Source organism: Sorex fumeus, unplaced genomic scaffold, assembly GCF_029834395.1.
Source record: "Sorex fumeus unplaced genomic scaffold, SorFum_2.1 ptg000055l, whole genome shotgun sequence".
NCBI classification, from domain to species: Eukaryota; Metazoa; Chordata; class Mammalia; order Eulipotyphla; family Soricidae; genus Sorex; species Sorex fumeus.
This window is the reverse complement of record NW_026606112.1, coordinates 4324585-4347533: the sequence shown is the minus strand read 5'-3', so window position 1 is coordinate 4347533 and position 22949 is coordinate 4324585. Positions and strand designations below refer to the sequence as shown.

The 22949-nt window shown below is 43.9% G+C and overlaps 1 protein-coding gene across 1 annotated transcript; it reads right to left on the bottom strand.

Annotated features, from left to right (window-relative positions):
* Window positions 1–6774: 6774 nt before the first annotated feature.
* On the bottom strand, window positions 6775–9273 carry TLR10 (toll like receptor 10). Its single transcript, XM_056125568.1, has one exon. It carries the CDS (start codon window positions 9250–9252, stop codon window positions 6775–6777), a length of 2478 nt encoding a protein of 825 aa, XP_055981543.1. The 5' UTR covers window positions 9253–9273.
* Between the last annotated feature and the right edge of the window lie 13676 nt (window positions 9274–22949).

Below are 22949 nucleotides of genomic sequence, written 5' to 3'. Positions count from 1 at the left end.
GCCTCTGTGGCAGGGCATTCCCTTTTGTTCTCTCTCTCCTTTTGGGTGCTGTAGTTTGCAAAAGAGGCATTGAGTGACAATCATGTTTGGTCTATAGTCTACTTTCAGCATGCTTCTCCCATCCTGGGAGGAGGATCCTCCCAATATTCTTTATTTGGTGCTCCCTTCTCTATCTGAGCTGCCTTTCCCCCTAGCATGTGCGACTGGCCTCCAAGCCATGGAATAAACCTCCTAGTATGAAGTTTTTCTTTTGACAGTCTTTCCCAAGGCGGCTCATGGGGTGCGACCCACCCCACCCGGTGACGTGGTGTGGCAGGTGACCTGCATCAAGGTGGGGAGAAGGTCAAACTGGACCTTTGCTTCTGGTTCTGTCTCCGTTCCTGGAGCTCATGAAACGGTTGACAGCAGAATGGACCAAATGCTGAGCTGCCCCAGGCTGGGAGAACAGCAGCCCGGCTTCCTAGGAGAGTTTGTATAGATGAGTTCGGAAGGGCCAACCGTGAATTGAAGAAGTGGACTGAGGAAGAGGAAGAGGCACTGTTTCCCGGGGCTGCTCTTGCATGCACAACGGGGGCTATTTTAATAGCAGGAACTTCTGCATTCCGCAGCTGGCGGGGGCCAGTGGGGAGCGCCCCATGAAGTGAAACTGCCCCACCCCCAGCACGAAGGCTGTACCCAGGGCCACGCTCACAGTTGGGGTGCTACCCCGGGGGGGCTGCACAATGTGCCTGTCACATGCCGGGCAATTCTTCCTCCTTTTAATAAACCTAGCTGTGCTCTTCTTGAAAGAATTATGGTAAGTATAGGGAACATTTGCCATAAATTAGATTTAAAACTCTATTCCTGAGCCAGAAAGATAGTACAGGGGTTAAGGGTCACTGACCTTGAATATGGATGACCCAAGTTCAACAGCACGTATGGTCCCCACTTCCCTCCCGGCTCTAGTATGAGTGACCTCTAAGCACAGAGCTAGAATCAGCCCTGAGCAGCTCTGAACCCCAAAACAAACAAATAAAATTTAATTCTTCTCCCTCCAAGTTGGGCTGGAGCGATAGCACAGTGGGTAGAGCGTTTGTTTGCCTTGCACGTGGCCAACCTCGTCCGCCCAGGTTTGATTCCTCCACCCCTCTCGGAGAGCCTGGCCACGCTACCGAGAGCATCTCGGCAAAGCCTGGCAAGCTACCCTGGGCCTGCTCAAGAAAATTGATGAACAACGGGAGGACAATGACAGGACAGTGACAGTGACAGTGACCCTCCAAGTTGCTTGGAATCCAAGGGTTACAGTTCCGTTTCTGTCCCAAACTATTAACATCTAGGAAAGATCTTTGTCAATTACCTGCAGAAATACAGGGTGTCTCAGGAGTCGGCAGACTCCTCCACATTCCAGCAGAGCTCAGGCTCTTGGGGAACAAAAGCTGGAAGATGCCCCAACCTGGCCAATGGCGAGGACAGAAAACAGAAAACTTGTAAGTTCCTAGGATGTGCAGTCAAGTTCCAGCACTAATCTAGAGCCTGTTTCATCCCAACATGTAGTGAATTCCCTCATTTCCCTAGAGTTCCTGCTATAGCAGAGACCCACTGACTCAAAGCTGGAGTTTATGTCACCAGGTTGGCAAGAGGACAGGTGTTGCTTATGGGAATCTCAACAATTAGCTCATGAAAATTTCGTCTTATCTTATTATAAGTCACCCTAGTTGAAACCAAGCATCACAGGAATTTTAGGATGGTATCTGCATTTCTGAAAAAGGAACAGTACTGTGGTCTGCTTGGTGAGATGTAAGGGTTGGCTGACTGTGGAAAAAAGGAAGTAGTGGGGGATGGAGCGATGGCACAGCAGGTAGGGTGTTTGCCTTGCAGATGGTCAACTCATTCTATCCCCCACACCACATATGATTGTCCAAGCCTTCCAGGAATAATCCCTAAGCACAGACCCAGGAGTTAGCCCCAAGTACAGTCAGGTGTTGCCCAAAAGCAAAGAAAAAAAAAACATATTCAGGGCATTGGGATGAGCACAGCATTTTTAAAAATCTCTATGCTCAGGGTTGACTCTTGGCAGCACTCAGGGGACCCTATGGGATGCTGGGGATTGAACGCAGGTTAACTGTGTCCAAGGCAAGAGTGTGACCTGCTATAGTATTACCCCAATCCCTAAGATATTTGTTTCAAAAAAAAATTTTTTTTTCTAAACTGGTAAATGACTATTTCTTTGAACTGGTAAATGACTAACACAGAATGATTCAAACCTGGCTGATTTTAGGGCTGCTGTTGCTTTTGTTGTTTTTTTTTTATTCTTTTTGGGTCACACCCAGCAATTCACAGGGGTTACTCCTGGCTCTACATTCAGGAATTACTCCTGGCGGTGCTTGGGAGACCATATAGGATGCTGGGAATCCAACCCGGATCAGTCGCATGCAAGGCAAATGCCTTACCCGCTGTGCTATCGCTCCAGCCCCTGTTGTATGTGCTTAATGAGCTCATCTTTAAGGTCTCACACTGTGTAATATACTCAGTATTTTACAAAATCACCTTAAGTGTGTGACACTTCCCCAACCTCCAGCTGCTAAGCCTTTCCCCCTTTTCTGTCTTCCCCCCTTCTCTGCCTCCCTCGCTGTGACTTCTTATGGGGGTCCCCTTCTACCAAACACACCGGGGCTCCCCAGGGAAGAGGAGGAGACACTTACTCTCAAGGTATGAAACCCTCTAACCAACTGTAGACAGTCCACTTCCCACTCCCCAGTTCTCAGACTGAGCACTATGAACTTTTAGAATGACCGCTAGCATTCAGGGGTCCAGCCATAGCACAGCGGGCAGGGCAGGACACGTGTTTTGAATGCAGCCAATCCAAGTTCAATCCCTGGCACCCGCTGTGGTCCCTCGAGCCCAACAGAAGTGATCCCTGAGTGCAGAGCGAGGAGTAAACCCTGAGCACCACAGGGTGTGGCCTCAAACCCCAAAATAAATAAATAACTACTGTCACTGTCACTGCCCTATTGTTCATTGATTTGCTCAAGTGGGCCCAGTAACATTGTGAGACTTTTTACTGTGTTTGGCATACCGAATATGTCATGGGTAGCTCGCCAGGCTTTGCCGTGTGGGCGAGATACTCTTGGTAGCTTTCCAGGCTCTCTGAGAGGGGCGGAGCAATTGAACTCAGGTCGGTCATGTTGGCTGCATGCAAGGCAAACGCCCTACCCACTGTGCTATCGCTCCAGCCCAAATAACTACTATCATTCACAAAACTGTAAGCTCTAAAGTGATAAGGTCAATACAGAACCCAATTTTGAGTTGCTTAAGAGATGATTTTGTTAGACTAAATGAAATAAACTGGATTTTTAAATTTTTTATTGGTTTAAAATACTGCTCATCATGCTTTTCATGCATCCATTAGTCCAATACCACATCCATGTGCAGAGACTGTTTCCCTTCACCAGCATCCCAAGGACCCTCTTAATGCCTCTGCCTCCATATAAGCTCAATTACATAGACAAAATCTTCAGTTCTGATGCCTTTGAACATGAAATGGGTGTGTTTTAGATCAACCACAACTAAACATTGACAATTTCACATTGTCCAAATTGTTTTCAAGAATCCTTTCGTTCTGAGGTTTTCATCTTCTTCCCCAACTTTAGCCTCATCCTGTTCTTTCCCTCCACAGCCTCTTGGAATTTTCCCTCAAATCCCAATGTCTGCCCTGAAGCCCATTGGGTCCCTACTAAGTTCATCTTGCTCAAGCATCACCCATTCTACGAACTTTCCTCAAATACCTTCTCCCATCCAGGGACCCACACACTGCTGTTGGCATAATGGAAAGTGAAATCTGCCCTAGCCTTTTGAGAGCCCCTTTGTCTGGTAACACCAGGAAACTTGGAAAACAGATCCACTTGGTGATGGAAATGTGGTCAATAATATCATCAAGAGTCAAGGACCATCCGTGAGGAAGATTTCAAAGAAGTCATCATTGAATTGGGTCTTGAGGAATTTGTAAGACTTCCTGACTGAGTCAAGGTTTAGCAGGTAACAGCACCAGATGATAGTACTGGGGGAATGAACGATTGAATATTCTAGGAAAGGGCCAGTAATAGGACAAAATATTTGGATGTAAGGAGGCAAGAGAGGATTGAAGTCAGATTTTAAAGGAATATGTCATTTCTCCCCCTTTATCATGGGGGTAACAGAAATTTTTCTAATAAAAAAAATAACTTTTTCTTCCAACTTTTCTCCTACTCGCACCCTCTTCCCTTCTGATAACTTCCATTGTATTGCAGTATAGTAACTTGACATTTGTTTCTGAAATGCACTTCTTGCAAAATTCAAAAGTCTTTATTTTTATGACCAGTTTGATTAGAAGGAAATAATCAAAGTGAGTGGCTATGTAGGTGTTTATAAAATAGAATCTATCTTTTTTTTTTTTACTGACAAAAGAAATAGACTCATCCTAAGCAACTGTCACTGTATCACTGTATCACTGTCATCCTGTTGTTCATTGATTTACTCGAGTGGGCGCCAGTAAGGTCTCTATTCCTCCCAGCCCTGAGATTATAGCAGCCTCTCCTTACTTGTCTTTCCCAACAATTGGAGGCTCTTTCAGGGTCAGTGGAATGAGACCTGTTATAGTTACTGGTTTTGGCATATCAAATATGCCACAGGGAGATTGCCAGTCTCTGCCCATGCAGGTGGGATACTCTTGGTAGCTTGCCGGGCTCTCTGAGAGGCATATATATATATGTATATATATAAATATATACATATATATGTATATATTCCTAATGTCTGAACTCCATCAAATATGGTGTGGTAATTGTGGAATGGGTAGGAAGCCCCAAAAACCTCCATCCATCTCGGAAAGCCCGGCAAGCTACCGAGAGTATCCCACCCGCACAGCAGAGCTGACAAGCTACCCGTGGCATACTCGGTATGTCAAAAACAGTAATAATGAATGGTCCTGATTTCCCTGACCCTGAAGGAGCCCCCAATATGTCATCGGGCTACACTTGCACTTGACAGGGACGAATGGAGACATTACTGGGCCCGCTCGAGCGAACTGAAGAACAACGGGGTGATAGTGATAGTGATAGAAAGTGTCTTATGATGTCTGGAAAGTGGCCTGGAGCATGGTGGCAGTTGGGTAGTGGAGGTCAGCTGCTGGGGCGGGGCCTCTTAGGGTGGGGAGGGCTCTTGCCCACCCCTCTCTGGGGAGCCCCGAGTGAAAACAGCCTGGCGAGGAGTCCAGTGGCATGGTTATGGGGGCCTTATTTTATGCTCCCTTTTGGGAGAAGCAGCCGTGAGTTCCAGAGGGTGGTCATGAGGAGATTATCTGGTGCCAGCAGGGTGTGGCCTATGGGTGTGACACCTGGGTCACCAGAAACTGGGGAAAGCAGGCAGAGGATCTCTGCTCCTGGGTCCCACTGAGCCCAGAGTCTAAGGTTACAAAGGTCACAAAGTTCTGCATTATCTGGGTTCCATGGGTTCCATGGGACTTCACTCTGGCATGAGGCTCAGCCAAAGCATCCAGAGAGCGACCTGGAGCATAGCAGTGGTTGGGTAGTGGAGGTTGGATGCTGGGGCTGGGGTCCCTTTGGGGGGGGGGGAGGGCTCTCTCTCGCCCCCCTCTGGGTTGCCCCAAGTAAAAACAGCCTGGCTCGGAGTTTATATAATGTAACATTATAGAAATATACAACATTATAAAAATAAACAACATAGAAACCAAAAGCTCCCTGCCATCTAGACTTTCAGACCCACGTGCTATACTAATATCTGTCTCTGTCTCTGTTCTCCTGTTGTTCATTGATTTGCTCTAGTGGGCCCAGTAACTGTGTGTGGCATATCAAATACATCACGGGTAGCTTGCCAGGCTCTGCCATGCGGGCGAGATACTCTCCGTAGCTTGCCGGGCTCTCCAAGAGGGGCAGAGGAGTCGAATTCAGGACGGCCATGTTGGCTGCATGCAAGGCAAACACCCTACCGCTGTGCTATTGCTCCAGCCCATACTAATATCATCATATAGATTTCTTTAGGTCTTTATTTCCAGAAATGAACCACACATTAATAAAATTTTCTCTGTGCAAAGTAAATATAGTGCTATCTCATTCTTTCTAATGACTGTGTGAGAGGCACCTGTGTTATTATACTATAATGCTCGAGCGGGCCCAGTAATGTCTCCATTGGAGACTTTGTTGTTACTGTGTTTGGCATATCGAATACATCACAGGGAGCTTGCCAGGCTCTGCCGTGCGGGCGAGATACTCTCGGTAGCTTGCCGGGCTCTCCGAGAGGGGTGGAGGAATCGAACTTGGGTCGGCCATGTTGGCTGCATGCAAGGCAAACGCCCTACCACTGTGCTATTGCTCCAGCCCCATACTATAATATACCAAATAAATCTTTTTTTAATGATATTTGAGCTGTTTTAAGTTTTTCATAGACATAGACAATATTAGGAAGAATATTTTACATAAACTTTTGAAAACTTTTGTTACCCTCAGACAATTCTTCAAAATTCTTTAAGGAGCTGGAGAGATAGTTTAGCAGGTAAAGCACTTGCCTTGCATGCCACTAACCCTGGTTCGATCTCTGGCAGTCTATAGAGCTCTCTGAGTCCCACCAGCAGTAATCCCTGATGCAGAGTCGGGAGTAAGCCCTGAGCACTAACCAGTGTGGCCCAAGCAAGCAAACTAACGAGCAAAAAAAGTTGTAAGGAACTGACATAAAGACAGCATTTTTTTCCATCTTAATAGATTTTACCAAATTGCCACCAGAAAGGTTACATCCATTTACATTTCACAGTGAATGCAGACCCAAACTTCCTTCGGTAAGGGAGCGGCCTTCTAGGCACTCCATTCTTATCAGCGAGTTCAAAGATCCTTGAGACCCTTCACTCAGCTCTGCAAATGTCTGTAATTCATATGTCTCTCTGGTTTCTAACCAATTAACATTAATAGCAGCTCTGAGATTTGCCCAAAAGAGCCGACATTTATGCCGGTCCCTGGGCCATTCCAAGCATGCCTTCTTTCCCAGGAGAGCTTTCAGCAGAGGGTACTTGGCGGGAATGCAGTAGCGTGGAATGGGTTCCAGGAGGATAAGCAGTACACAATCAGAACTTTCACGGAGGAGATTGTGACGGGCGAAACAGAGCTCATAATGGCCCCATACACTCTGAATGAAGCTGCTAGACAAAACAAAGATGGATTTATCGCTGTTCTCAATACAATTTATGATGGTGTCAGGAATTCTCTGGTCAGGGTCAAAGTCTCCCTCCTGAAGACAAATCAAGACAGAACCATCTTCTTTCTCTAGTTTGGGGATTAATTCATATTTCACCCAGGCAGAATCATGTTCACTGTATGAAATAAACACATGGAATTGGACATTTCTTGTCTGCTGTTGCCTTATCCTTCTAACCCTGTGATATATCCGTGTCCACTGATACAACATTCTAAAGTACCCCGGCATATCAAAGCGGAGGCAGCAGAGAGTCACAGCTAAGCCCACAACTAGCACAACAGTTGCAATGGTGACCATCAGCAGTGCCGTGTTACAAAGTAATTCCGGGAGGTGAGCATCTTTCAGTCGAGTCCCCTTCAGGCCCAAAGGGTATTCACAGATGTAAGAATCTGGCCATTCAACCAGGATGCTCTCTGAGTCTTTTCCTTGGCGAATGAAGTCTCTTAATTCACAGGTACAGTGGAATGGATTTCTTCCTGCCTTCAGAGTTTTCACCGCCTGGCAGCTACGGAAAAAATCCAGAGAGGGACTGAGCACCGAGTTCATGTCAACATGCAAAACGGAGAGTCCTCTGAAATGACCACATCCAGGGAGATCGGTTAGAAAGTTCAGTGAAAGTTTGAGCTCTTGCAAAGACTTCAGGTGAGCCATCTCTTTAGGGACAGCTTGAATTTTATTATTACTCAGGTCGAGTATTTGAATACTTCTGGGCAAGCACCTGAAAACAGAATCTGCAAGTTTGTTCGACGATAGGTTCATGGTAATCAAAGTTTCCGGCCACAAGCAATCTTCATCTTCTTCATGCAGTAGCAGATTGTGGCTCAGATCTAAGCCTTCCAGGGATGTGTTGTTGGCAAAGTGGCTCACTAATACAAGGGTCTCCAATTTATTGTTATTTAGAATAAGAGTTTTCAAATGAGGCAGCTGGATAGGTTTTTGGAACAGGTCATCTGTGAAAGCATTATTAGCAAAATTTAAATACTGGAATCGTGTAGGGTAATTTGGGAACAGCACGTGTGGTATTTGTGCATCTGAAATCGTCAGATTTTCTATATCCATTTTGGTAAAAAGCAAGTATATTTTACTTTGTGGAACAGAAAAATCTCTGACATTTACATGCTCCAATTTTACACTTCTCACTACGGAAGCTGAGTAGTCAAATGAACTGTGGTCACGAGAGACCTTACCCCCCAAAGTCACATTTTGGATCTGGATGTGTTCCACTGAGGTATGCCAGACAAATTGGAAGATGAGGAAAAGGTCATCCCAAGCTAAATCAAGTTTATTAAGTAACAGGAGCGCTGTTTTGGAAGTCTCAAAATTAAGGTTTTGCTGAATTTCATAACATGCGAGTTGACTTCTGCTGTCTATATTGGTTATTTCTAATATTTTTGAAGTCTTGATTCCATCACGCAGAAGAACCCAGAAATTTGTGTTCCTTGATAAAATAATGTGAAGTTTTGTTGTGTTTAAGACAGTCAGGCTGCCTTCCTCATAGTGAGAAAACACTTTCAGTCCCAACAAGACGGTTTGCAGATGCAGATGGGCAATTTTCTGGAAAGCCGACTTTTGTATTTTAGCCCCACTAAGACCCAGGACCTCCAGATGTAACATGTTGCCCAGTTCCTCACCCACAGGCAGTGTGTCGAAGTCATTGAAAGAAAGATCTAAATGCCGGAGACTTCCCAGGCAGTACCACGTTACAATCTTCAGTTGATTGTGAGACAAATCCAAATAGCTTAATTCCTTGTTGAATTCAAACACCCTGACATCCAGCTGTCGGATTCTGTTATGGCACAGGATCAAGACTTGCAATTGAGACATGGAATGGAAATCAGAACTCTGGAGCTGGACCAGGAGGTTGTGGGATAAGTCCAGAGTGGTTGTGGAGGAGCTCAGGTCTGCAGGAACTGTCTTCAGAAGCATGTGAGAGCAGTTGGTCATCCATTCTTTCTCCTGTGGCAGCTCCCAAGCCCAGCCTGGTGCAGAGAGAACAATGCTGCAAAATACATAAATGCTTCTGCTAGGCTTCATGGTCCTTGCAAGGATTTTAACGCTGGTTCCCTCATGTGAATGAGAAATGTGAAAATAAGAGCCTAGAAAGACAATGTAGGAAGTTAAGGTTCTTTTTAAATTGCTACATTCCATAGGGTTTTTTTTTTTAATGCTAAGATATGATTATCTTCTGAGCTTGATCTGAGGACTTATAGAGTCTCGAATTACTTCTTTTTTTTTTTTTTTTGGCTTTTTGTGTCATACCCGGCGATGCACAGGGGTTACTCCTGGCTCTGCACTCAGGAATTACTCCTGGTGGTGTTCAAGGGGCCATATGGGATGCTGGGAATCGAACCCGGATGGGTCATGTGCAAGGCAAATGCCCTACCCGCCGTATTATAACTCTAGTGCCCAAGTCTTGAGTTACTTCTGCCCTTTCCATGCAAATAGAGACAAGGAAGTCTTCCTAAAAAGGAGAAATACGATAGCTGGGAGAAGTCTCCATGCCAGATCAGAGTGTGGCCTTTGCTAAGTGGTACTCAAGACCAACCTTCTTCCATGCCCCTTTGTTGATCTGAACAGTTAAGAACTAAAGTAGGGCCAGAGACATAGCACAGGGATTAAAGTGCTTGCCTTGCAAGCAGCTAACTCTTTTGATCCCCATCATTGTATAGAGTCCCTTTGAGCACTGCCAGGGGGTAAAATGAGTGTAAAAATCCCTGTAAGGAGCAAAATAGGATTCTTTTCATAAAGACAGAATTAGTAATACTGATTCTTTTTAAGGTTTTGGGCCACACCAGGCAGTTTTTGGTGACTATTTCTGGCGATGTTCAGGGGAACCATCAGCAGCTCCATGGGTCAGATTAGAGTCAGCCACAGGCAAGGCAAACATCTTAACCCCTGTCCTATCTCTCATCTCAGTAGTATTGAATGTTCTTTCTCTCTTAGGTTCCAATATGACTTATAGGCAATGGCAGATAGAGTTAGGAAGCTCGGATCTGTGATTTTGATATTATCATCTCAGAGAAGACTTAAAACAATTTTAAGTTTCTAAGTTTGGACACTATGTCCTTTGAAAACTATAGCAGGATCTAACCACCTTGCCCTAGTTGGTTCTCCTGATCTGGGACACTTAACTTGCATCTTCTTGCTCTCTCTTCTCCCCACCCAATACCACAGTATCATCTGGATCTTATTCTCAAAAAGGAAGCAGAGCTTACTCTTATAGAGCTTCTTTAAATAGAATATAACAGAAAGTCCCTGGCAGTAATGCATATTCTTTTATCTATTTCATTTAAACATTTTTAAAAGTAGGCCATAAACTGCTGATGAAAGACACATTCAGCAAGCAATATAAATTATTATTATAGTTCTCCTACTGCTACTTCTGTACTGAAAGCAGGTGAAAACCAGAGAATAACTTACCTTAATAGCCAATAATTTAATTCTCTAAGCTCAAAGCCGCCATAACAATGACTATGGTGGCTTGCCAAAGAAGCCCTAATCATTGAATTCCTCTTTACCCAAAGAGGCACACGGCAAAGCAAGTATGCCTTTCCATTTTTTGAGCTTGAGCCCCTTGAGCTGGAGTTTTAAAAAAATCCTTGAATACTGAGTGATTTGTTGCTGTTGTTGTTGGGTCTCACCCAGTGATGCTCAGGGATCAGTCCTGGCTCTGCACTCAGGGATCACCTCTGGTTGGGTGCAGGAAGCACCATATGGGATGCTGGGATCAAACCTGGGTTGGCCACATGCAAAGCCCCACCTACAGTACTATCTATCCAGTCCCTGAATGTTGAGTGATTTTCTTAAAGTAAGAGTAAGAATAATACTTCCTGGCTCTTTCCAATATGTCTGACCAGGAAGTGAATGTTTTCTATTGATTGGTTATCCTGTTCAGTCCTCCAGACAGTGAAACAACGGTGGCTATTTTATCCCTGTTTTGTTTTTAATCTCTGTTTACAGCAAGAGGAGCAGTCTAGAGGCTTAATTAGCAGCCAGTGGCAGAAAATCTAAACCCAAACCCACAATCACCTGCAAGACCCGAGATCCAATCAATAACCCAGGGACAGTCACTAATCCTCAGCTTTATTAATACACATATTAATACACATTAATACAGACAAGAGAACAAATACAACCAATCTGAATAAATCTACTTTTTTCCCATCTCCTTGATTTCTTTCAAATTCTCCCTTCTTTGGAAAATATCCCCTCAAAGCCTATTTCTTTTTCAGCAAAGCAAGCTAAGAGTTCTTACCCCAGGCTTGCGTGGGTCCATCAGCGCTGCAGGTGTGGCCCAGTCAGGTTCACAATTGCCTGTAAGAGGGACCAAAACAGAACTTTTCTACAACACTTGAACCTCTTTGCCCTCTACTGCATGCTGGTGGCACTACACCATGAACGCCTGCATTAAATTTTTAGGGCGTTTTTGGCAAGTAAAGTGAGGGTGTGGGGGGCTCCCAAGCAGTGCTCAGAAGCCCAGGGACCTAACTGGCAGTTCTTAGCCACCCAGCTAGTGGTTCAATGCAAGGACCTGAGGATGAAGAGCTGCTGGGGCCCTGAAGTGTTGGGGTTACTCAGGTCACCCAAGTAGTGCTTGGTGGCCCCAGGGCTGTGCCTAGTGATGTCATCAATGCTCAGGGAACCACGTGCTATCACCAGGAACCGAATCCAGGTCAGGCACAGGCTGTAAATAACTGCTGTAATATCTCCTGAGTTTTCTTTCTTTAGATTTTGGGCCACACCCAGCAATGCCAGAGGCTTCCTCTTGAAAAAGAAATGGTAAACATCATCTGTTTTAATGTAGATTTCAGGATACAAAGTAATGACTTCAAAGCAAGGCTTTTGACATTTTTCTTTATACTTAAAAATCAAATGACATGGCTGAATTTTCCCAGTGAAAATAAAAATTCCTAAACAGATTTGTCCACAGGAGAAGTGATCCACTTTACAAAAAATGATTATAATAGTTCTATGTCAATATGACTTTGGGAAGGAGGTATGTTTTTATTTTTTATTTATTTATTTATTTTTTATTATTAGTGAAACACCATGAGGTACAGTTGTAGATTTACAATTTTTTGTGCTTGGGTTTCGATTATACAATGATCAAATACCCATCCCTCCACCAGTGCCCATTTTCCACCACCATGGATAATATCCCTCCCGCCCCCATCCCTCCCATCCCACCCTGCCTCTGTGGCAAGGCAATCCCTTGTGTTCTCTCTCTCCTTTTGGGTGTTGTGATCTGCAAAAGAGGCTTTGAGTGGCAAACATGTTCAGTCCATAGTCTACTTTCGACATGCATCTCCCCTCCTGGGAGGATGGAGGTATGTTTTTAAAGCAAGACTTCGTTAGCATCAATTCCCCCCCAGCAAAATGGAAAGCATGTATGTCTACTTATATTTTAAAGGAAAATTGTACAATAAATATCTGTCCAAAAAAAAAAAAAGCAGCTGCAAAGCAACAACAACAACAACAACAACAAAATGTAGCCTGTTCTGTTGTCCACATAAACATAAGGGAAATTTTCTGCACAACTTCTGGAGAAAAAAATCCCCGGGTCTCTGATGACAGGACTGAGGTTCCCTCAGACGGAATTAAGTCCAGGAAGGAGGCTGTGGACAGTGAAGGAGAGATATTGGCACTACAGAGGCAGGGGTTGTATGGTAACACTCTTCCGTGTGCCCTAAAAGTTATGGACACCTGTAGTCTTATGACTCTATGTTATACTCATCAGAAAGGGACCGGAGCAATAGGACAGTGGGGAGGTGCTTACCTTGCACATGGCCAACCTGTGTTCTATCCCCTGTATCCCATATGGTCCCCAGAACACCACCAGGAGTAATTCCTGAGTGCAAAGCCAGAAGTAACCCTGAGCATTGTTGGGTGTGACCCAAAAAGAAAAAAAAGAAGAAGCAGAAATTAAATTGGAAAAAGAAAGAAGCATGTCAGCCGACACTGCCTCATGAGCACAGGGGCTGGTGCTTGCCCGTGGTAGAGCCGTGTTGCATAGACAAGCAGAGCTCTAAGACCTCTTTCCCTACAGAAATTCTCAAGTGATAATTAGCACACATATATATATGCTAGATTGCTCTCTTTAAATGAAATAGTCACTGGTGGGGGTGGGGGGGCTTTAGATGTCCAAAGATATCTTCTTTCCTTTCTCACAACCTTAACTTTGCACTGTCAAGAATAAAGATGTTTTCTTTATTTGGCATTGAATGTGATTGCCAGAAAGCAGAGAGCCAGCTTAGAAAGCAGGATTCTGGGCATATTCATCCCCACGTGCATGGCAGCTTCCTTCCACCCTACATGCAGGAAGGGTCACATAGATGTTCTAGACTAATTCTCTCCAGCAACTGCATGGAACTTGAGTCTTGTAGTGCATTGTCATTCCAGAAGTACAATTCCTGCTAGACAGATGATAAAACAGACATAGAGAGAACAGGAAACCTGTTCAAGGTCATTATCCACAACAAGACAAAGTCAAGATTCGTAAGTGATTCAGTATGGTTCCATGATCTGCATTTTCCCCATGACTCCACTCCCACCCCTCAGACTTCTAAGCTCATTAAATCTTTATTTGCAGTAAGTAATTAGAACACCATGCTCAAAACCATATGAACTAATACCTTTATCTTTTTTTTTTAAATTTTGTTTGAGGGGAGGCATTTCGGGGGATGGGTGATGCATACCCAGCTGTACTCAGGGAATATTACTGACTACTGACGCTGTGCTCAGAAGTGAACCCTGGCAGAGTTCTGGAATCAAACTGGGGTCTCATGCAGAAAGAGTGCTTTGCTTTCAGTGTTCCCTTTTTGGCTCATGAGCTGATGATAACTTTAATTTGTGATGCTTTTATTTCCTTCAAAAAAATCTTTTCTTGGGAGGATCCTCCCAGGATGGGAGAAGCATGCTGAAAGTAGACTATAGACCAAACATGATTGCCACTCAATGCCTCTTTTGCAAACCACAACACCCAAAAGGAGAGAGAGAACAAAAGGAATTCCCTGCCACAGAGGCAGGGTGGGATGGGGGGAATAGGGGGGAGGGATACTGGGATCTGTGGTGGTGGAGAATGGGCACTGGTGGAGGGATGGGTACTTGATCATTGTATAACTGAAACCCAAGCACAAAAATTTGTAAGTTTACAACTGTACCTCCTGGTGTCTCACTAATAAAAATTAAAAAAATAAAAAAAATCTTTTCCTCTCTGTCTCCCTCTTCTCTTGCTCTGAGCATCAGAGATATCTGTTATAATATCTCTTTCAGTCTCTCTACCTACCCCAACTCCCCCTACCCCAACACACACACACATTTTCTCCCCCTCCCTGAACTCCTCCCCTGATTTCAGGTTTCTGTCTTCTTACATAAATTGCAGCAAACAGAGCTTAGGGTTTCCTCAAGTGGATGGAGGTCTAAGAAAACTCAGGAAAACAATAAGCTACAGATACTACAGGAAGAAAGGAAGCAGATAGAGTATGTGATGACAGAGTCCATGGGGTTTTCCTTTACCCCTTTCTGGTGAGACACGAACTGATAAATTAGGGCAAGTGCTGGGATGGCTTTTTAGAAACAAGGAATAATAAAAATTATCAGTGCTTCACTAGTCTGGGGTTGTCCTTTAAATCACTGAAAATTTCCCAGTGATACTTGTGATGATTAGCACTGTAGCACTGTCCTCCCGTTGTTCATCGATTTGCTCAAGCGGGCACCAGTAATGACTCCGTTGTGAGACTTGTTGTTACTGTGAGACTTGTTGTTACTGTGTTTGGCACATCAAATACGTCACAGGTAGCTTGCCAGGCTTTGCCGTGTGGGTGAGATACTCTTGGTTGCTTGCTGGGCTCTCCGAGAGGGGCGGAGAAATCGAACTCAGGTCGGCCAAGTTGGCCGAGTGCAAGGCAAATGCCCTACCACTGTGCTATCACTGTTTAAGAAAACTAAATTCTGTAGTGAGGAAGCTATTTTATTTCTTCTGATTTCCTTCCCCAAATTCTGAGTCTCTTAGTTAAAGATGCTTATTGATAGTGTCCCATAGCCTATATATATATATGTATATATATATATACACACACACACATATATATATATATAAATTTTTTTAAGAAAAAGAGAACAGATCGGTGGGGATCATGGGAAGGAAGAAAGCAAGCAGAGCAGCACAAGCCAGTTTTGATGGAGCCTTGGAAGTACAGCTGCTGGGGTTGCCCAGAGGATCCTGGGGTTCAGTGTACTAGCTGTGCCCTGCAAAATGACCCAGTGTCAGTGGTCTGTTACCTCTCCCCTAGTGATGTCTTGGCTTCTCTTGGCCTCTTTCTCTTCTCTGTCTACTCCTAGCTTCCCCTGAAGGCGGCCTTTGCTTCTCTTTCTTCTCAGTCAGAGCTTATGGGTAGAAGGGTACTTCCCACAGACATCTGATTGGCTCTGACTTCAGGCCCAAAGCAGAGTATCTCTATGTAGGCAAAGGTTCCCTGGACCCCTGGAACTAAGGGCCTGGAACTGCCTTCCTGTGGTCTAATTTGTGGTCTAGTATGAGGCTTATGTTAACTAAATAAAGATCCTCAGTTTCATTGTAAACATCACGAAAAAGAGTGACAGATGATAATATCTAAATTATGTTTTGGAAAAAAAAAGCTAGTCATTTTCCCATGTGGTTAAGAAATTTCCATCGCTTGCCATTTATTTGCTTCACAGATGAATATGAAGCAGGGAGCCATTTTCCATCTAAACAAATAAATATAAATGGTCCTATATAAGTCAGGGGAAATAAATGTAAAAGGTCCTGGATTAGTCACAGGAAGCTAATTACAGGTTTTGCAGACACTTGGTAAATTTTGTTATCAAGAACTAAAGCAACACAGTTCAATGGAGTATAGAAATAATGCAAAGACACGTAACTATTTTGTTTTTGTTTTATGTAAATAGATTCTGAATTATCCAGTTTTTGATGTAATATTTTATAGGACACAATGAGGGTGAGGAGATAGCTCAAAGGGTTTGGAGCGCAGTTCTGGAATGTACAAGGTTCTGAATTCTGCCACCTCACTGCATGACACCCAAACACTTTAGGATAACATTGGTTTGTCCTTTCTCCCTCACTGCAGGGAGCTTAGGTTTACTGGGTTACACCATTCACGGTGCTGAAAGGTACTCCCATTCCTCTATGTTTATCTTTAACCTCTTCTCTGTGCTCTGTTTCCCCTATTGGTTAATTACCTATATCCCCAAATCACACCCTATTATGACTTGTAAGGCCAGATTCTTCTAAGGACTCTTCGTATTTGTAAGTGTAATATTGCTTTCCTCTTTCCCTTATGTCTTTTGCATAGTTTCCTTTAGAGCAGTATTCTTTTTGTATAGACACAGGAATGCTATGCTTTTGTAACTTGGGAGTTAATTGACTCTGGATAATATTTACTCCCGGGCATCTGTCATATTTGCTCAACTTAAGCCTCAGTTTCCCTTAGTTCCTAGCACCCCAAAGCAGGATCCTAATGAAAGGACTGGATATACCCAGGGCAAGTGGTAAACTACCCTGGCATTGAAACGGGACAGGCCAAGTGCCATAAAACTTGTAATAAGTTTAGAGCATGGTCGTGGATGAATTCTGTCATGACCCTAAAAGAAGCGACTGGACAAGGGCCCTACAGGGATTAGGAAAAACTATTCTGGCCTGAGGACTGTAGTCCGGGATCTATAGTGAGATATCCCCAGGAGAGCCACCCTATAAGCTTAATATATCTTTTACTGTGTCCATGAAAAATGACTAGAAAGATTATTAAGGAGTAAATCGAAGATGATTATTTATGGACTAAGGAAAGAAGTATGTTCTTAGATGAAACTCCACTCTTGAGCAGAATTTCACCTAAGGACATTTCTTTGTCTTAGAAGAGCTTCCCCAGAAGGAAGGGCTTTACATATATTGATAGTTCTATCTGACCAAGGTAGAGTTGCCCGCCCCGCCCAAGGCTGGGAGGTTGGGCTCTAGACAAAGGCTGCGAGAATTGGGCGTGGGGAGAGTAGCATGGGGAACAGGAGGAAACAGTACTGAGGACTGAGGGCCAGTAGGAGACGGGAATGGGGCGCTCAGTGAGACTGGAACAGGCATGCGGGGAGAATGGAATAAATGGTGGGACTGAGATTGGAATAAACAGCGTCTGATCACTAACCAGCCTGGCTGCCTGTTCCCTCCTTCAAGTGTCTGTTGTGGCGGCTGCAGGCCGGGGTATGGAAGTGGCTCATGGCCACCGAGTGCACGTGGCCGGAAAGAGAGTGCCATGCCTCTCACTGATTTATTGATTACACACCACACCATCACATCTGAGCTTTGCTTTGCAGGCTGAGCACTTGGAAACCATCAGATGCACATTACCAAGGAATGGACCACCAAGTCCCTGAATACTACTAGGGAGCCACCCCAAAAGTAAAGAGGTTAAATAAAATTGAATATATGTATATATTTAAATTTGGTCCATTCTATAAAAATACTTACATACACTCACTATAAAAACTAACAAAACCTTTCACATTCTTTATTTTTCATCCAGTGTTATAGAAATCTATGTTTAGAAAGTGTGTGTTACGCTTACAGCATATTTCAACTTAGAATTGCCATATTATGGACTCAGCAACCACTATGACCAACGGCTACCATATTGGATAAACAAGGAGAGAGTCTGAAGTTAAGCAGAGACATCACGGTCACAGTAGAGAAGGAAAAGGAGGAAAAATGGAGTTCTCATTTGATTGCTGTTTACTGCTATAAATATGAATGTGTTCATCTTAGAATGAGTTATAGGGTAACTCACCATGTACTAAACATCTGCTAAGACACATTAGCCACAGGACTTTCCTGAGTTTCCTCATCTGCTTCTCCATTATGATTCATTGTTTTAATTGCATATGAAAAAAAATCAGTCTTGCTTACTAAGCTCTCTTTCAATCCATCCAGAGCTCTACTAGAGTAGCTTATCAGCACATGAGAGTCGATCTTTAATTTTCAATAATTTTATCACTTAACCATTATTAAAAATTAAACAGAGACTATAAAATCCAGCTCCCGGAACCGCACGGCCGCGATTATCAGGACATCTTTTATGACATCTTATTATCTCATTCCTACTTTGGACAAACTTGCAGGCTATCGAATGTAGCCTGCCCACAGGGCAGAGTCTGGCAAACTCCCTGTGGCCTACCAAATATGCCAAATACCAGTAACAATGATGGGTCTCATTCTTCTAAAGAGCCTTGAATATAATCTCAGGGTTAGGAGGAAAGAGACGTTACTGGGGCCTGCTCGAGGCAATCGACGAATAACAGGATGATGAAATGAAATGAAAATGAAACAAGATATTAAAATCAAAGCAATAAGTTCTCAAAACTTATCAATTCCTCAATATTTTATAGTGTGTTATCCATTATTATGTTGTTATCAGTTATTTATGTACTGATATCTGTATTGGAGTAATATATAAAATGGTAAGTGCCTAAAGCATTTTGCATCCTTAATGACATTATATAGACTTGTTGAAATGGTGTGGCAAGAGTATTCACACAATGAAGTTGTGGACACTGAAAATCAGGGCTTAATAATTTTGCTTAGTTATGAAAGTAATGGAGGTATTCATTGTCATGAGTACTTTGGTGTGCAAAGGGAGAGAGAATTTATTATATCAGCATATTATTGCACTTGGAGCGCTAGCATAGTGGGTAGAGTGTTTGCCTTGCACACAGCCAACCTGGGTTCGATTCCTCTGTCCTTCTCAGAGAGCCCAGCAAGCTACCAAGAGTATCCCGCCCACATGGCAGAGCCTCACAAGTTCCCCGTGGCATATTCAATATGCCAAAAACAGTAACAACAAGTCTCACAATGGAGATGTTACTGGTGCCTGCTCAGGCAAATCGATGAACAACAGGAGGTCAGTGCTACAGCACTACAGTGCTACTATTGCACTGGGTACCACATTGAATATTTGAAAAAGAAAAGACAGGCTGGAGAAAGAGTACATCTAGTAAGGTGCTCGCATGTGGCCAACTCAGGTTCTAACCCAGCACTGCAAGGGAGCAAAGCCAGGAGTCATTCCTGAGCACAGTCAGGAGTAAGGCCTGAGCACAGGCAGGTGTGGCCTGAAAAACAGAGGCAGGAAGGCAGGAAGGGAGGAAGGCAGGAAGGCAGGGTAGTAACTTAGGGGATATCCAGGTTGTGTGACTGAGATGGAAGGGTTTTTTATGTTCCTTTTCTATCTGGCCTGTTCTAAACTGCCCGTCTCATTGCTAATCTTAGAGTATAAAGCTTGTAGTGCTTCCCTACTATATTCTATTACTTTATATATAGCACTGTCCTCCCGTTGTTCATCGATTTGCTCGAGTGGACACAAATAACGTCTCCATTGTGAGACTTGTTACTGTTTTTGGCATATCGAATACGTAACGGTGAGCTTGCCAGGCTTTGCGTGCGGTCACAATACTCTCAGTAGCTTGCCAGGCTCTCCGAGAGGAGCGGAGGAGTCGAACTGGGGTCGGCCAAGGTCGGCTGCATGCAAGGCAAGCGCCTTGCCACTGTGCTATGACTCTGCCCAACTTCATATATATATGTATATATGTATGGAAAAAGTCATTTCAAAGGAAAATTATATTATATATATTAAAGGAAAAAGTCATTACGTCTATGATATGTGCTGACAGTTTCCTTCCCAATTTATTATTTCCCTATTTGTCACTTTTTAATTTCTTTTGCAAATTCATTTGCTTGTTTGAACTGAAAGCTATTTCCAGTTTTGACTGAGTCAAATTCTGCCTCTATTGTGATTTTTTTAATAGAAAAATGTCTACAATATTCAGTATAGTAGATTGAATAGATCAGTAGCTCAGCTCCAGGTCTGTGTTTGGTAGCATTAGGTCCTGAAGAAAGGAAAAGTAGCAGGAAGCAGAGAAATATAATAGCAAGTAGGGCTTTTGTCTTGCACCGAGCTGACTTGGGTTCCATCACCAGCACCCCAAATAGTCCCCCTGAGTTTTCCAGAAGCGATTCCTGGGCTCAGAGTCAAAAGTAAGCCTTGAGTATGGCCCCAAAACAAAACAAACAAAAACTGGAAAGGAAAACTAGCCATCACAATAGTTTCACCATTCTAATAATTAACATTTATTGAGCTTTCCCTTTGTGCTGAATGCTGTTCTAGACACATTGCTCCATTTGCTCGAGCAGGCCCAGTAAGGTCTCCATTGTGACACTTGTTACTGTGTTTGGCATATCGAATACATCACAGGTAGCTTGCCAGGCTTTGCCATGCAGGCAAGATACTCTCGGTAGCTTGCTGGGCTCTCCAAGAGGGGCAGAGGAATTGAACCCGGGCCGGGAGGGTTGGCCAAGTGCAAGGCAAACACTCTACCTGCTGTGCTATCTAGACACATTACCACTATTAATTCAGTGAATCTTCTTTAACATATTTTTTTTTTTTTTGCTTTTTGGGTCATACCCGGCGATGCTCAGGGGTTACTCCTGGCTCATGCACTCAGGAATCACTCCTGGCGGTGCTCGGGCGACCATATGGGTTGCTGGGAATCGAACCTGGGTCGGCCATGTTGGCTGCGTGCAAGGCAAACGCCCTACCTGCTGTGCTATCGCTCCAGCCCCTCTTTAACATATTTTGAGGCAAACATGACTTTATTTCTTATTTGACATTGAAGATAATATAAAAAGAAATCACATAATCACACAAGGTTCCCAGAAGGAGGTGAAGAGGCAGTATCCCAGAATTGAAGCCTTGTCTTTAGAGTGCATGGACTATGCACTGTCTACTCTGGAGTGAATATCAACCCTAAACTAATTTATTTTATTTAGTGTAGTGTTGGGGATCAACCCAGGTCTAACACATGCCAAGCAAGTGCCTTACTACTGAGCTATTTTTCCAGCTCAGCCAAATCCTTCATACACATTCTGTCACAGACTTCTCATTGCAACCATTTGAGGGCCACGATTATTATGCCTAGTCTACAAATGAGGAAAAAGAAGGCTGAATGAGTTCATTAGAAGTCAACCAAGGCCATGAAACTACAGAGAAGTTGAGTCAGAATTTAATTCCAAAATGCTTCAGTGCTGATTTAACAGATTTCACACGGTTTCTCTGCTACTGCCAAACTCGGGGAGAGACCTATTTTTAATTCCCGTTTTCTTGGTTTTGATAGTGGTGAGTTCTTTAAGCATAGGAGAATGTAACACCAAAAGCAAGCACAAATTCATCAGCAAGGAGTGATAATATTTTTGTATACTATCATTTAGACTTCGCCATCTTTCACATACAATATTGTGTTCTATGTTTCTCATTTATGTTGGAAGAATTTTCCAACATGAGAAAAATTCCACATTATTTTTATTTATTTATTTAAAAAATTTTTATCAACTTTAATTCAGAATAGAAGTCAGGTAAAAAGGACTCATGCTTGATATTAATATAAAGGAATGTACGTTGAAAGGAATATTTTTCCCTTTTATGTAATTTTATTTATTGAATCACCGTGAGAGCAGTTACAAAGCTTTCGGGTTTAAGTCTCAGTCATACAATGAAACACCTGTCCCTTCACCATTGCCCATTCTCCACCACCAAAAACCCCAGTATACCCCGCATCCCGCACCATCCCCCTACCTGTGGGGCAGATGATTTCTACATTACTCTCTTTCTCTACTTTGATTACATTCAATATTTTGACACCAGACCCACCCTTATTATTTGGGATTTAACCCAACACTCAAATCTTCTGAAAAGGCAACAGTAGAAAATTTGTTTTCTTTTGCTGGTTATGGATAACATATGATGTCACACGGCCGCAGTAGTGGCCACACTATTTTGGAATTCCAAAATTTTAACAATTAAATCAGGAGGGATTTCTGCCAAAACCTGCTAGGTTCCGAGATTTGTTCCTGAGTCTCTTGGATCATGGCCGTTAAGCAGCTTGATCAGGAGCCAGAGAGGCTATTCATGGGCAACAACTTGGGATCTCCTTGGAGCAGGGAGGAAAGGGCCGACTCCACCCCCATCCCATGAGGCCCTGCGTGTCTCATCACTGTGTGTCCAAACCTGACTGTCCAATGGCCTCTGGAGGATGGCGGCCACCAAGCTGCTAAGGGGAAGCAGGCGGAGGGACAGCACCATTTCCCCCCTGGGGTGGCCCCGTGACAGTAACCTACTGCAGGGTCTGGAGGTAGTTCTGTCAAAAGCCGCTGGTTCCAAGATTTGTTTCTGAGACTCTGGGATCATGGCCGTTAAGCAGCTTGATGAGGAGCTAGAGAGGTCGTTTTTGGGTGGCGACTTGGGGTCTCATGGGGTGGGGAGGAAAGGGCTGGCTCTACCCCCATCCCATGAGGCCCTGCGTGTCTCGCCACTGTGGGCCCAAACCTGACTGTCCAGTGGCCTCTGGAGGACAGAGGTCACCGAGTCATCAAGGGGGAACAGGCGGAGGGACAACACCCTTTCCCCCTGGGGTGGTCTGGCGCTGTAACCCATTGCGGGGACCAGAGACATCTCTGCCAAAAGCTGCTGGGTTTTGAGATTTGTCTCTGAGTCTCTGGAATCATGGCCATTGAGCAGTTCCATCAGGAACCAGAGAGGCCTTGCCTCCAATTATATAGCTGAGCCAGAGGTAGTTTGTGGGTGTGTCTCCCACATACCTAATTTTTGGCTGTTTACTTTCTTGGTAAACTTTGCCCCAAGTTTTTGGGGTCTGGCCAAAGG

What these genes read in the sequence shown, in the direction of transcription:
- TLR10 (XM_056125568.1), bottom strand. Translation starts at nt 9,252, where the DNA reads ATGAAGCCTAGCAGAAGCATTTATGTATTTTGCAGCATTGTTCTCTCT.